General features: G+C 43.7%; 1 protein-coding gene across 1 annotated transcript in view; it reads left to right on the top strand.

Annotated features, from left to right (window-relative positions):
* Positions 1 to 15,000, top strand: part of LOC125284343 (neuropilin-1-like) — a 38,290-nt gene that overhangs the window by 1,463 nt on the left and 21,827 nt on the right. The window contains exons 3-4 of the mRNA XM_048228258.1: positions 6,077 to 6,258; positions 11,179 to 11,409. Of these exons, the coding sequence (XP_048084215.1) occupies positions 6,077 to 6,258; positions 11,179 to 11,409 (413 nt within the window). The remainder of the gene's footprint in view (positions 1 to 6,076; positions 6,259 to 11,178; positions 11,410 to 15,000) is intronic.

Genomic DNA, 15,000 nt, shown 5'->3' with positions numbered 1-15,000 from the left:
ATACACACATATATATACACACACACACACACACACACACACATACACACACACACATATACACACATATTTATATACACATACACACACACATACACACACACAGGGACATTGTTAGGCCTATTTGGGGGGGGCTGAAGCCACTCTAAGATGATCAAAAGCCCCCCTAAAAATGGTTCACAACCAAATGAACGTTGGACACATGAAATTTCAGCATATTTCCATTCTGCACAATGCGCTTCCACCATCTCCACCCATTACTCTCGATGGTATAGCTCACGAACGCGTCACCCATTACTCTCGATGGTATATCTCACGAACGCGTCACCCGTTACTCTCGATGGTATATCTCACGAACGCGCCACTCAATACAGGGCAAACCATAAGAATATACAGCAGAGCTTACCGGACATGACGATATGAAGCATTCTTCTGTACAGTAAGCCGTTCCCAAGTTTTGAAATTGCAGCAAATCTCTACAACTTTGAGCTGAAATTCTAATGTTATAGCCCAAAATAAGGAACTTGGTTTCCATATCAAAGAATCAAAAAGTTGATAATGACATGCGCTTTGGATAGATATTTCTACCATCATGCTTCAGGTGACATGAATGTAACAATCATGAGACACAAAGTATTTTTCCTTGACATATAGGCTGATATAAGTATGATCACATAATTTCCGAGATATGGGTAGCCTATACTGTCTTGAAAACGATATAGCCTAGCATAATAGATTGTCCTTACAATGACCAAAGCACTTAATAGTAAAATTACACCGAAAATAGCCTATAGGCCTCAAAGGACTAATATATGACTTGTATGGTTAAAAATCATCATAGGTTAGTCTAGGGTGCAATTGCTTAGGTTTGAATATTGTTTGATGATTGTTTGATTATTGAATGATCACATAAGTTAACAGTAGTTTGTAGTAGCTATAGTTAAGCACTACCCTAGTTCAGCTTAAAAAGAGCACTGATCACATGCTACAGGAGAGGAAGGGCGGAGAGAGAAGGCAGTGTGACATTTCTTGATCTGTACATCTGCTTTTATAATTCCATGGTATTCTGCAACTTTCACATCCAGTCAGCGATGGCTCAAGAGAGGATTATTGTGGAAGTCTAGTGACTCAGTGTTCTCTTAGTCTATGCCCTTACAATGAGCTTACTGTAATAGTAAAATTACACTGAAAATAGCCTCAAAGGGTATCTACCATTTATTGAAGCCCTTTTAAGGTGTGATGAAATTTTACCTACAACCCTGGTGCATCCTCATCAACTTCAACCTAAAGGCAGATATGGAGGTCATTCAGATGCAGTCACAGCTGTGAAATGGCGCCACCTGTTGGCGATGAAGGCTGACTCCTGTTGCACTGGGCTGGTGAGGGCTCTTTGAGGGTGAGGTGGGCTAGTGAGGGTGAGGGTGAGGGTGAGGGTGAGGGTGAGGGTGAGGGTGAGGATAGAGTGAGGGTGAGGTGAGGGTGAGGTGAGGTGAGGGTGAGGGTGAGGGTGAGGGTGAGGATAGGGTGAGGGTGTTCAGAGAGGGGCTGAGGTCTGAAGGCAAATGGGGGTCGGACACTAGACTGTCCTGGTTCTGCCTAACTCACACCTCAAACATAGTTTGTTTTTAGTGAGCATCCTGAACCCCGAGATGTGTGTGTGTGTGTGTGTGTGTGTGTGTGTGTGTGTGTGTGTGTGTGTGTTAACATGCTAAAGCTAACGTGACATGTTGCATTTTTGAAGTGTCAGGAAGAATACATCTATACTTGACTGTTGATGAAAGAACAAACACACACTCATACACTCTCTCTCTCTCTCTCTCTCACACACACACACACACACACACACACACACACACACACACACAGCCTGTTGAGTTACAGTCTTGGCATCATGCTCGTCAATCACACAGACACCGACAGATAGAAACCCAAAAGCTTCAAGATACACAATTGCTCTTTGTGAGAGAGTCTGGGCCTCATACTAGAGATACGAATAGATACTCATGTGACTGTGTGTGTGTGTGTGTGTGTGTGTGTGTGTGTGTGTGTGTGTGTGTGTGTGTGTGTGTGTGTGTGTGTGTGTGGAGGGGACATGAGGAACATAGTAAATCCTAAGGTATGCCATAGTTAAGATCCGTCTGGAAAAAGTAATGCGTCTTCACACTGTCATATATGGAGCAGCAAAAACATGATGACATGGTTTTCTGTGTGTGTGTGTGTGTGTGTGTGTGTATGAGAGTCTGTGTGTGTGTGTTTGTGTGAGAAAGAGAGAGAGAATCTGTGTGTGTGTGTGTGTGTGTGTGTGCAACAGGAGCAACAACAGGCAGTCTATTCATCCTGTGTATGTGTGTAAATGGGAAACCACATTTAACAGCTGAGGTTTCAGTTGTTAGACTACTGTTTGTTTTCTGTTAAAGTGTTAGTGACCAAAATTAAACAAGCTCCCTGGGATTGTGTGTGTGTGTGTGTGTGTGTGTCTGTGTGAATTAGAATCTCATAATAGTTTTGTTTTGGTGTGTGTGTCTGTGTGTGTGTGTGTGTGTGCTTGCCTGCTTGCTTATGTGCATGTCAAGCTCTGATCTCTTTTCATAACCCCCCCTCATACACACAAACACACACAACTTACAGACACACACACACACAGGGGAGTATAAACACTGACACAGCAAATAGCGTCTGTTTGTATGTGTGCAGTGAAAGCATGTGATCATGTTTGTTGTTTATAGGAAAGTGTGTATGTGTATTAGTGCTCTAAATAAACTTGTTAAACTCAGCTTCAAAGTTGTTTTTAAATTATGTATGTGTGAGTGTGTGTTTGTGTGTGTGTGTGTGTGTGTGTGTGTGTGTGTGTGTGTGTGTGTGTGTGTGTGTAACTCACAGACAGCATGGGAGGGAGGGGACTGGGAATGTTAGAAATGCAGGAAGTACGCTCCCATGCATCTAAAGGTCACGACAATGTTTTGTGTGTGTGTGTGTGTGTGTGCTCGTGTGTGTGCTCGTGTGTGTGTGTGTGTGTGTGTGTTTGTGTGTGTGTGTGTCTGTCGTGTGTGTTGCGTCGTGTGTGTTTGTGTTTGTGTGTGTGTGTGTGCGTGAGTGTGTGTGTGTGTGTGTGTGTGTGTGTGTGTGCGTGTGTGTGGAGGAAGTGTACTCTCTGCACTGCAGGTCACCTTAAGGTCAAAGGTCACATCTCAAGCTGTGAGTGTCTTTAGTTGCCTCGGCGATGAGTCTGCCCAGGGTCAACCACATGAGGATGAGAGACAGAAATGTGTGTGAGAGAGAGAGAGTGGAATGGAGAGAGAGAGAGAGAGAGTGAGTGAGAGAGTGGAATGGAGAAAGAGAGAGAGAGGATAGAGACAGAGAGAGATAGGGAGGGAGAGAAAGTGAGTGAGAGAGAGATAAAGAGAGTGAGTGAGAGAAAGAGAGATGTTTGATTGTCATTTTTGAGACCCATGTGTATTGTGTCAGTTGAGACCCATGTGTATTGTGTCAGTTGAGACCCATGTGTATTGTGTCAGTTGAGACCCATGTGTATTGTGTCAGTTGAGACCCATGTGTATTGTGTCAGTTGTGTATTGTGTCAGTTGTGTATTGTGTCAGTTGTGTATTGTGTCAGTTGTGTATTGTGTCAGTTGAGACCCATGTGTATTGTGTCAGTTGTGTATTGTGTCAGTTGTGTATTGTGTCAGTTGTGTATTGTGTCAGTTGAAGCTTTTGGGTTTCTGTATCTCTCGGTATCTGTGTGATTGAAGAGCATGATGCCAAAGACTGTAACTCAACGGCCTGTGTGTGTGTCTGTGTGTGTGTGTGTGTTTTTGTTTGTATGCATGCGTGTGTGTGTGTGTGTGTGATATGAATACCAGATGATCTTAATCGTGAGAAAAAAATGTCCTATTTTGGGGAAATTCCCTTTTAAATGTTCCGTGACAGAACACTAGTCCACTCTCTCTGTCTCTCTCTCACACACACACACCCTCGCACACTCTGTCACATGGAGAGATGTTGAATGTGTGTGTGTGTGTGTGTGTGTTTGTGTGTAGCTTCTTTTGACAGGCTGCACTTAAATACAACTTTTCGTGTTTGTATATTTGCAGAGGTGGAAAGTAACAAATTGCATTTACTCCCGTTACTGTATTGAGTAGTTTTTTTGTGTATTTTGTATTTTTAAGAATTTTTTAAAATCGGTAATGTTATTTTTTCTTGATTATGTTTTGAGTGAAGTGTTATACTTCACTACATCACAAATCCCACCCCACTAACGAAAACCAAAAGGAAGGGAAACAATTTCGCCTGGAACCACTACAGTGACAATGACCAGCATGTAGCCTACCATAAGGCATGAATCAAGCTGGCGCCAAGCCTTTCTGAAAGAGATGGAGATGGAGGTGGATCACAAGATAGCCTACCTCAGATTAGGCTACCTGTGTAACCTAGGAAAGTGTAATTTCCGCTCTTTCAATGGGTTGTCTCAGTTTGATTGCGAAAATATTCAAGCAGTTTAACAAGATGGGATTTCGTGTTTTAACGTTTGTGCTCACCTTTCTTTGGAAAGACGTTTATTAGCAGCTGTTTCCCCTCATTTTGATCTCTCTCTTTTTCCTGTTTTGGCCTTTGTTTTTTGGTACTGTAATCCGACTTGGTTTTCTTGGAGAAAGTCATTGCACCAGCAGCACAACAATTAGCGGTCCACTACTAGCGATGCTCAACTACGTAAACAAAATGAGATACCTTATGAATCGTTGTGCAGGTGGACCAAACCATTTTGCGCTTTAGCAAGGGAGAGTGAGAGTGACCCGTAATGTAACTGTTTGTGTTTGCATGTCTGAGTGTTTGTGTGTATAATGTAACTGTTTGTGTTTGTATGTGTGTTTATGTGTGTATAATGTAACTGTTTGTGTTTGTATGTTTGTCAAGTCAAGTCAAGTCGGCTTTTATTGTCAATTTCTTTACATGCACTGGTCATACAAAGAATTGAAATTTCGTTTCTTACTTTCCCATGCAGACATAGACATGCTTTAAATACAGACATAGACATACTATAGACATAGCCATAGACAATAAACATTAAATTAAAGTGCAAGACTGAAATATAGAACATGTATGTATCAAAATAGAAATATAGGACATATATAAAAAAAAGAGGTAGTTGTGTTGTATATTTATATAGTCTTAACAGTTACATGAAGTTTAAACTTGTGCTTGTGTGACCTGTATATTTACATTGATATGCAGTATGCAGTAATTTCAAGTATATCAGGCTTGATGTGAAGCAGCAACACGTTAGGCTGCGCAGTCACAGTGCAGTTCCACAGGGCGGTGTTGGGGGGGGGGGGGGTTAGGGTAGACAGGATCCTAGTTTCCTAGGTTCCTGGCAGGCTGGTGGGGGCTGTCAGTGATGGGAGAGTGGGTAGAGTGTTCAGCATCCTGATTGCTTGGTGGATGAAGCGGAGGCTCCTGTACCGCTTTCCAGAGGGCAGGAGGCTGAACAGTTTGTGTGCAGGGTGGGTTGTATCCTTGACAATCATTAGTGCTTTGCGGGTGAGGCGTGGTGGTGTAAATGTCCTGCAGGGGGGAGTGGTGCTCCAATGATCCTCTTAGCTGTGTTAACAGTGCGCTGGAGGGTCTTCCTGTTCTGATCTGTGCAGCTTCCGCCCCACACTGTGATGCTGCTGGAGACGATGCTCTCAATGGTCCCTCTGTAGAATGTAGTCATGACAGGAGGCGTGGCACTTGCCTTCTTCAATTTGGCCAAAGAAGTAGAGGCGCTGCTGGGCTTTCTTCGCCAGTGATGCTGTGTTGGTGGTCCAGGAGAGGTCGTGTGTATATGTGTGTATAATGTAACTGTTTGTGTTTTCAGGGGCAATTCCACTGTTGGAGTATAGAACTTGAAATGACAAAGCAGTGTGATAATATTGTTTGTTTGTGTGTGTATGTACTGTATGTATCTGTATGTGTGTTTGATTGTATGGTGTGTGTGTGTGTGTGTGTGAGTTTTTGTCTGTGTGTGTGTGTGTGTGTGTGTGTGTGTGTGTGTGTGTGTGTGTGTGTGTGTGTGTGTGTGTGTGTGTGTGTGTCTCAGGTATGACTACATTGAGGTGTATGACGGAGCGGATGACAAGGCGACTCTTCTCCTGAAGCATTGTGGGAAGATCGCCCCTGGGCCCATCCAGTCGAGCCAACAGCAAGTGTTCATCCGCTTTGTCAGCGACTATGAGACAAGCGGGGCCGGCTTCTCCATACGCTACGAGATCAACAAGCTGGGTGAGCACGCACACACACACACACACACACACACAGTGATGTAGTCAAGACCACATCACCACCAAAACCAAAGCAGGACGAGACCAATTCGAGACCAGAGACAGACTCTACACCACATGACATGACTTACTATGAGATGTGGAACGTACAGTAGGCACCATATTGGGGCTTGGTAAATCATTTCAACTATATATCAGAGTACATACAGGATGCCTTTCTTAACACTTCAATACAGTATGCCAGTATTCTAATACAGTATGCCAGTATTCCAATACAGAATGCCAGTATAGAGTCCCGAAGCCATGACGTAGCGTTGCCAAGGCAGCAATTTCACTGGATCTAAACAAATCAATCTACCATAGCGGTGGCTTTCTTAATCTATTTAAATAATTTTACAACATTTCTAAGACGTTAGTATTTTTTTTTTACACTGTAGGAATCACATACTACAACATATATTCATACCAACACAATCAAATTCGTGACTACAGAGTTTTATTTTAGCATGGGTTTCCTCCGTAAAAGAGACCTGCATGTAACTCAGCATTTCTCAAACTGTGGGTCGCGACCCACTACTGGGTCGCAGAGACATGCCAGGTGGGGCGTGAACTGACGTGAAAAACAGGAGTTTTTTTATTTATTTTTTTTATTGTAGCCTGGGCCCAGGTAGCACCTGATGCGCAATGGACGCACTGTGTTATTCACAGGGAAGCGCTCGTGTCAAGGCAGCTTAGTTAGTCCAGACCTACATGAGATTTTGAACGTTGTTGTGAGAGTGGTGAATTTCATCAAAACCCGCCCTTAAAAGCGTCTCTATTCTCGCGACTTTGCGAAGAGATGGTAGCTGACCAAAGGCTGTACTGTTTCACAACGAGGCAAGGTGGCTTTCCCGAGGTAAAGTGCTGTCGCTGGCGTGTTTGAGCTCGAAGTCACCTCTTCTTGGAGGAAGAGCCGTGATGTTTGAATCTGCAAACGTTCACTAATGAACATTTCTTGACGGCCTGGCCTATATTAGCAATATATTTGATATATCTTAATGATACATTTGAGTTGTAAAGGAGAATTCGGTGTGATATTGACCTAAAGTGTATTGAAACATGATACGAGTGTGCAGTAAGTCATCCCATCAGTGTCTTTGACTGCAAAATCACGTAGTTAAATGATACAACAGCTTTTCAATTGGTGCTTGACGTCGGGCTATACGCAAAATAAAGTTTACACACCCATTTACGAGGCTCAATGCATATCTCCACTTCATTGGTAGACTTTAGGGCCCTGACATTTAAAGACATTGAGAACTTTGAGTTAGCACTGAAAGTTTATTACAAGATTTATACAGACAGTATCTTTCAGTTCGGTTTGCAGCCATCTTGAATTTAGTCACGATAAGTCAAGCAAATCCAGTTATCATCATAAGGTATGATAAAGTGATCAGATTCCGTGGCACAGTGGAATGCATGGATTCCAGTTGCTGCTACTGGAAGAAACTGGAATCCATGCATTTCCACCGAATTCATTTTGGAATCTGATCCCCTACCATACCTGTTCATTCTTACCGCTGCCCGAATTTATCGCGACTAAATTCAAGATGGCTGCAAACGCTTAAACTTTGTGAAGATACTGTCTGTATAAATCGCCTTGTAAGTAAACTACCAGTGCTTTTTTCAAAGTTCTCAATGTCTCGCTTTTAAAATGTCAGGGCCCCGGAAGTCTACCAATGAAGTGTGGAGATATATTGAGCCTCAGAATGGGTGTAAAACAGTGATTTATTTGCATGGTTAGCCCGATGTCAAGCACCACTATTGAAAAGCTGTTGGTAGCATCGCTAACTAGCCAGATTTTGGAGTGCAGGGGACAAGCCGAGATGGGCTATGAGACATACGCTCACACTCGTATCATGTTTCAATACACTTTAGGTCAATATCACAACCGAATTCTCCCTTTAAATGTCCAGTTACAAGGCAAAGACAAGCACCTACCCCTCACCTAGCAAATAAGATTACTGCATTCACCAAAAAAACTTGAGTATGGGACAGGTATACTCGACGCCAGGGCGTTTCAAAGGGAATTTGGGGCCCTAAGCAAAATGGACATGGAGCCCCCACCCCAAGACGATAGCCATACAGTTTAAGTTCACCCACAGTTTATATAAACACAAAATTTTGACAGTGCAAATACTGCAGTTGCATATATCTACTGTGCATTAGTTTTGAACATTTTGAACATTTGCAAAAAACACCACCGTACCATAAAATACAATATAAATGTAAAAAGTGCACAATAACTAAATCCAACATACTTAAAACACACACACACACACACTCACATTAACATTTTTTCAGTTCTCACAAAGTCAGAAAATAAAACACTGCCATCTTATGCAGAAAAAAGGATGCATTGTTCAAACTATAAAGAGTGCAGGTTGTATAGCAATTTAAAAATCCAACATAAATACAAGTACACACACACACATAAGATTAACCTTTCAGGCCATCTTCATCAGTGGAGGTATCCTTAGGAAGAGCCTGAGGGCTGAGAAATTTAAGCAAAGCACCTTGAGGGAGAAAGAAAAGATATGTTAGCATTTCCATATTTTGATATTTAGAAGGGATGCAGCTGCTTTCACAACTACCAATGCTTACTGTAAAACATCCCAAGCTAATGGCTAATGTTATACATTGACCTAGGCCTACTTGTAGCTTAACATAGCATTTAAGCATTCTGCTGTTTGAGAATTAGACAGACGACCTGGTGCTTTAAAGACAGTAAACAGCTGGCGTGCATGAATACTACTAGACATGAAAGTTCCAGTCTGCTTTGATGCACGGAATTTATCGTGGTGGTTTTCCTAACCCCATTTGGTAAATAGATTATCACGGTTGAATAGTTAGTATAGCAGAGAAGCTTATGCCACTTTCATCAAAACCTATTACAAAGCCATAGCAATGTTATGTCATTAAATACGATAAACAGTGATTCTGGAACAGATCATGCGTCTTTCCTTATCCCGTTAATAAACATATTACAGTATGTAAACATATTCCGTCCGTTCGAAAAAAAAAGTTGCTCTAACTGTTCTAGTTTGTTACAAGCAGCATGGGCCGTCAGGCAAGTAGTTAACATAAACATTTTCTGCTAGGCTAGCCTTCCTGCTGCGACATTACACCATTTGTACAAGACAAGTAGAGCTATTTTATCCAGTGTAATATATCACTTACCACTATCTTGTTTTTTCATGTCATCCTCTTCCTTTCTCTTCTGGCTTCCGGACGCATAACTCCGCTTCATTATGACTGCAGAGGTTTTATATTTTCGCGGCAGCAGCAGAGACCACAAACCTGGCTGGCTGGCTGCTGTTAGCGACTACTGAGAGGGGCCCCCTTGAGGGGGATCCAGGTATTGCCGGTAACAGTGTCGTTGCACTTTACTGCATTGACTATCAAAGGGGCGCTCACAGTTTGTCGTTGCATTTTATTCTTAACCAGCCGTTGTCTTGGGGCCCCTGGCCAGCTCGAGGCCCCAAGCAATTGCTTGGTTTGCTTGCCTTCTAGCGACGGGCCTGTAGATCGCGGCAGTATTATGCCTTTGAGATTTCTGAGCGAAATCGCTGAAACGTCTAATTGGGAGGCACTCTTGTGATCCCATGTATTAAACAGTAGGCCTACATCACATCCCTGCAAAGTTTATTTCAAAAATATTTCCCAACCAGCAGTGCTCAGTATGACTGGATTATGGATCCATTTAATGCTGCATGTTGGTATTTCATTGAATATATTGTACAATGCTGTAAAATGGCCTATGCTTCCTAATATGTTGCTGGAAAACAGAAATATGTGTGTTATGTATTTATTTATTATTATATCTGCAGCACCAGCTGATTTTAACTCTGTTGAAGAGGATATATTTAGAACGTGTCATTATTTCAATAAATTTGACAAATTTAAGCTTGACCTACCACTTCCTTAGAGCGATGAGGGACAGGTGGGGCTCGAGAATGCCCCCTTGATCAGTGGGGAATGAAAGAAAACGTTTGAGAACCACTGATCTAGTTTGTTAACTACCACAGTCACGAAGTTGGTCAAAGGAGATAGTCTGTCATTTTAAAAAAAAAAAAAAAAAAGTGGGTCCCCAGAAAAAAAGTTTGAGAAACACTGATGTAACTTCACAGCATGTGGTTAAAATTCTTAAATTCACGGACGTGTTTTGGCTATATTTTTTTGGCAAAAAACGTCGCTCTTAACAGCCGCCAGTCTTTGAGAAGACGTGACATATCCACTGGAATTTTCTTTCTTTCTATTACACCTGCCAGGGAATCCGTGTTATGTGGCTAAGCTGCTGCCTAGCAGGTAAACCACCTTTAAATGGATATATTTATTTTTATTAGCTAGAAATGGTGCCACATGTCTAGCATTCAATTCTATTTATGCCACTTCGAAAGTTTGTTTAGATCCAGTGATTCTACCGTCATGGAAACGCTACGTCACACTTCGGGACTCTATTCCAATACAGTATGCCAGACAGCACAACACACACTTAGCACAACACTAAACACACTTAGCACAACATTAAACACACAACACTAAACACACTAAGCACAACACTAAACACACAACACTAAACACACTTAGCACAACACTAAACACACAACACTAAACACACTTAGCACAACACTAAACACACAACACTAAGCACACTTAGCACAACACTAAACACACTTAGCACAACACTAAACACACAACACTAAACACACTTAGCACAACACTAAACACACTTAGCACAACACTAAACACACATTAGACACAGAAATCTAACATAATGTCACTTTGCCTCCACCCCCTCTCTCTCTCTCTCCATCTCTCTCTCTCCATCTCTCTCTCTCGCTCCCCCCTCTCTTTCTCTATCCCTCTCTCCATCTCTCAGCTCATACAGACTGCTCGGCCAACCTGACGGGTCCGAACGGAGTTCTGCGTTCGCCGGGCTTCCCGGAGAAGTACCCCAACAACCTGGCGTGCAGCTACACGGTGTGGGCCCCGTCGGGCGAGGAGATCCAGCTGCTGTTCCACGCCTTCAGCCTGGAGCCCGACACCACCCCGCCCACCGGCGTCACCTGCCGCTTCGACTGGCTCGAGATATGGGATGGATACCCACTAGGTAAGGAGGGGAGGATGGAGAGAGAGAGAGAGAGAGAGATGGAGATAGAGAGAGGGAGAGAGACAGAGAGAGAGAGAGATGGAGAGATGGAGAGAGGGAGAGAGAGAGAGAGAGATGGATACCCACTAGGTAAGGAGGGGAGGATGGAGAGAGAGAGAGAGAGATGGAGATGGAGAGAGGGAGAGAGACAGAGAGAGAGAGATGGAGAGATGGAGAGAGGGAGAGAGAGAGAGAGAGATGGATACCCACTAGGTAAGGAGGGGAGGATGGAGAGAGAGAGAGAGATGGAGAGAGGGAGAGAGAGATGGATAATCACTAGGTAAGGAGGGGAGGATGGAGAGAGAGAGAGAGAGAGGAAGATGGAGAGAGACAGAGAGGGGAGGATGGAGAGAGAGAGAGGGAGAGGGAGAGAGACAGAGAGGGGAGGATGGAGAGAGAGATGGAGAGAGAGAGAGAGGGAGGGGAGGATGGAGAGAGAGAGAGAGAGACCCCAAATTCAGCTAGTGTTGAGGCTCAGACAAACTGATAATCCAGCTAATACAACTAATAGTCAGCCTCAGGAACTTGCCAGCCTTGCTCAAACAATTTGGCCTAACCAACTTATAAATGCAAAAAAACTAAAGTACTTATTGTATTGAACTTTGAAACAACAAAGAATTAAAATACGCTGCAATGTTACTTGGCCCTAGACAGAGAGTACACTGTGGCAGACTACCGATCCACCGTCACTAAGAGCAGACAGAGAAAAACCTTGACCTGGTACAGATTACGCAATCACAGTCTTTCTGTTGAGGAGGGCAGACACAAGCAAATGCAACTGGCAACTGCCAACTGCAACCAAGGTGCCATAGAAACAGAGTTTCAGTTCTTGACTGAATGCTGCCAATGGAAATATTATGTAATCAATTCTTTCCTATATTCAGAAAATTGTACCCAGACTTTCAATATTTTAAGGACAACCAAAGTCTAAGAATACTAGGCCAGGTACAAGAGAGCACAAGAGTCTCAGCAAGATATGTAGATATGTAAATATATAGATATGTAGATGTGTAAGATAGATATGTAGGTAAGATGTAGATATGTAAGATATGTAAGATAGTAGATATGCAAATATGTAGATATGTAGATAGATATGTAGATATGTAAATATGTAGATAGATATGTATATGTAGACGCTTGCCATAGAGACAGGAAGTCACCTCATCAGAGATGAACAGAGACAGATGAAGGCATCGTTACCTGTAGACGCCGAACACCGCATAGACGTTACCTGTAGACGCTTTTAACACCGCATAACGGTTACCTGTAGATGCGAAACACCGCATAGCCGTGTTACCTGTAGACGGAACACCGCATAGTTACCCGTAGAACACGCATAGCATAGATTCTAACACCGCATAGCTGTGTTACCTGTAGAGCCAACTGTAGATCTACGAACACCGCATAGAACACCGCATAGCCGCATGTTACCTGTAGGTGAACGTGAACACTGCGTTACCTGCGAACACTGTTACCGTTGTTGTAGACGCCGAACACCGCATATGAACACCGCATAGCTGTGTGTTACCCTGTAGAGGCCAAACACTGCATAGCTGCATGTTACCTGTAGACGCGGAACTGTAGGAACACCGCATAGCCTGCGTTACCTTGTAGAGCCGAACACCGTTACCTGTAGACGCGAACACTGCATAGCTGCGTGTTACCTGTAGACGCGAACACTGCATAGCTGCGTGTTACCTGTAGACGCGAACACTGCATAGCTGCGTGTTACCTGTAGACGTGAACACTGCATAGCTGCGTGTTACCTGTAGACGTGAAACTGCACCGCATAGCAGCGTGTTTGCGAACACCGCATAGGCGTGAACTGAACACCGTAGTTACCTTGTAGACGCGAACACTGCATAGCTGTGTGTTACCTGTAGACGCGAACTGTAGACGCGAACACTGCATAGCTGCATGTTACCTGTAGACGTGAACACTGCATAGCTGCATGTTACCTGTAGACGTGAACTGTAGACGCGAACACTGCATAGCTGCGTGTTACCTGTAGACGTGAACACTGCATAGCTGCGTGTTACCTGTAGACGCGAACACTGAACACTGCATAGCTGTGTGTGTTACCTGTGTAGCATAGCGCATGTTACCTGTAGAGCGTGAACACCGCATAGCTGCATGTTACCTGTAGAACTGTAGAACACCGCATGTTAACACCGCATAGCCGCGTTGTTACCTGTAGACGGCATAACACCTGCATAGCTGCATGTTACCTGTAGACGGAACTGTACCGCAACAGAGCTGCATGTTACCTGTAGACGTGAACACTGCATAGCTGCATGTTACCTGTAGACGTGAACTGTAGACGCGAACACTGCATAGCTGCGTGTTACCTGTAGACGTGAACACTGCATAGCTGCGTGTTACCTGTAGACGCGAACACTGCATAGCTGCGTGTTACCTGTAGACCGAACACTGCATAGCTCCGTGTTACCTGTAGACGCGAACACTGCATAGCTGCGTGTTACCTGTAGACGCGAACACTGCATAGCTGCGTGTTACCTATAGACGTGAACACTGCATAGCTGTGTGTTACCTTAGGGGCAGCCGTGGCCCACTGGTTAGGGCTTCGGACTTGTAACCGAAGGGTTGCCGGTTCGATCCCCGACCCAGTAAGAAAAATGTGGGCGGGGGAAGTGGTTGAGCACCACTCTCCTATGCCCACATCCATGGCTGAAGTGCCCTTAAGCAAGGCACCTAACCCCTCACTGCTCCCCGAGCGCCGCTGTAGCTCTGGGTTAGTGTGTGCTTCACCTCACTGTGTGTTCACTGTGCGTTTCACTAATTCACGGATTGGGATAAATGCAGAGACCAAATTTCCCTCACGGGATCAAAAGAGCCTATATATACTTATACTTACTTATACCTGCAGACACTGCATAGCTGTGTGTTTTTATTTTTTTCTTGGTGTTTGTTGAACACTGCATAGTGTGTTTATTTGTTTCTTGGTGTTTGATGAACACTGCAGAGCTGTGTGTGTTTATTTGTTTCTTGGTGTTGCTGTATTTGCTAACGTAATATAACACGCTGATAGCTGGCTAGTTGTTTTGTTCATGGTTGTTGCATCTTTACTGGAGAGGGGCATTTGATTGGGTGAGTCAGTGGTGACCACTAGCTACTTCCTGGGGCTTTTATCTCCTGATCAACTAGAAACTCAAACCATCGCCATAGAGATTAAAAACAGCTTCAAGAAAGAACTGCTGATGACAATCTAATATTAGACATCATCTAAAGTAAGGAATAATACTGACGCAGAAATCGTCTAAATATAGAAATAATTATGCATGTCTAAATTTGGAGGAGTCCTCTCACAGTGGCTATGCACAGGTCTTTCAAATCGTGCTGGAGTTAGAGCCACTAGATCTGTTTGTGTTTGGTCTCCGCCACTCCCATCTGCTCTCTCTCTCTCTGTGTGTGTGTGTGTGTGTGTGTGTGGGTGTGTGTGTGAGAGAAAGTGTGAGTGTGTGTGTGTGTGTGTGTGTGTGTGTGTGTGTGTGTGTGTGAGAGAAAGAACAGGAGAACAGAAGCTCACCATCC

Source organism: Alosa alosa, chromosome 19 (genome assembly GCF_017589495.1).
Source record: "Alosa alosa isolate M-15738 ecotype Scorff River chromosome 19, AALO_Geno_1.1, whole genome shotgun sequence".
Taxonomy (NCBI): Eukaryota; Metazoa; Chordata; class Actinopteri; order Clupeiformes; family Clupeidae; genus Alosa; species Alosa alosa.
This window is presented reverse-complemented; position numbering and strand designations above follow the sequence as displayed.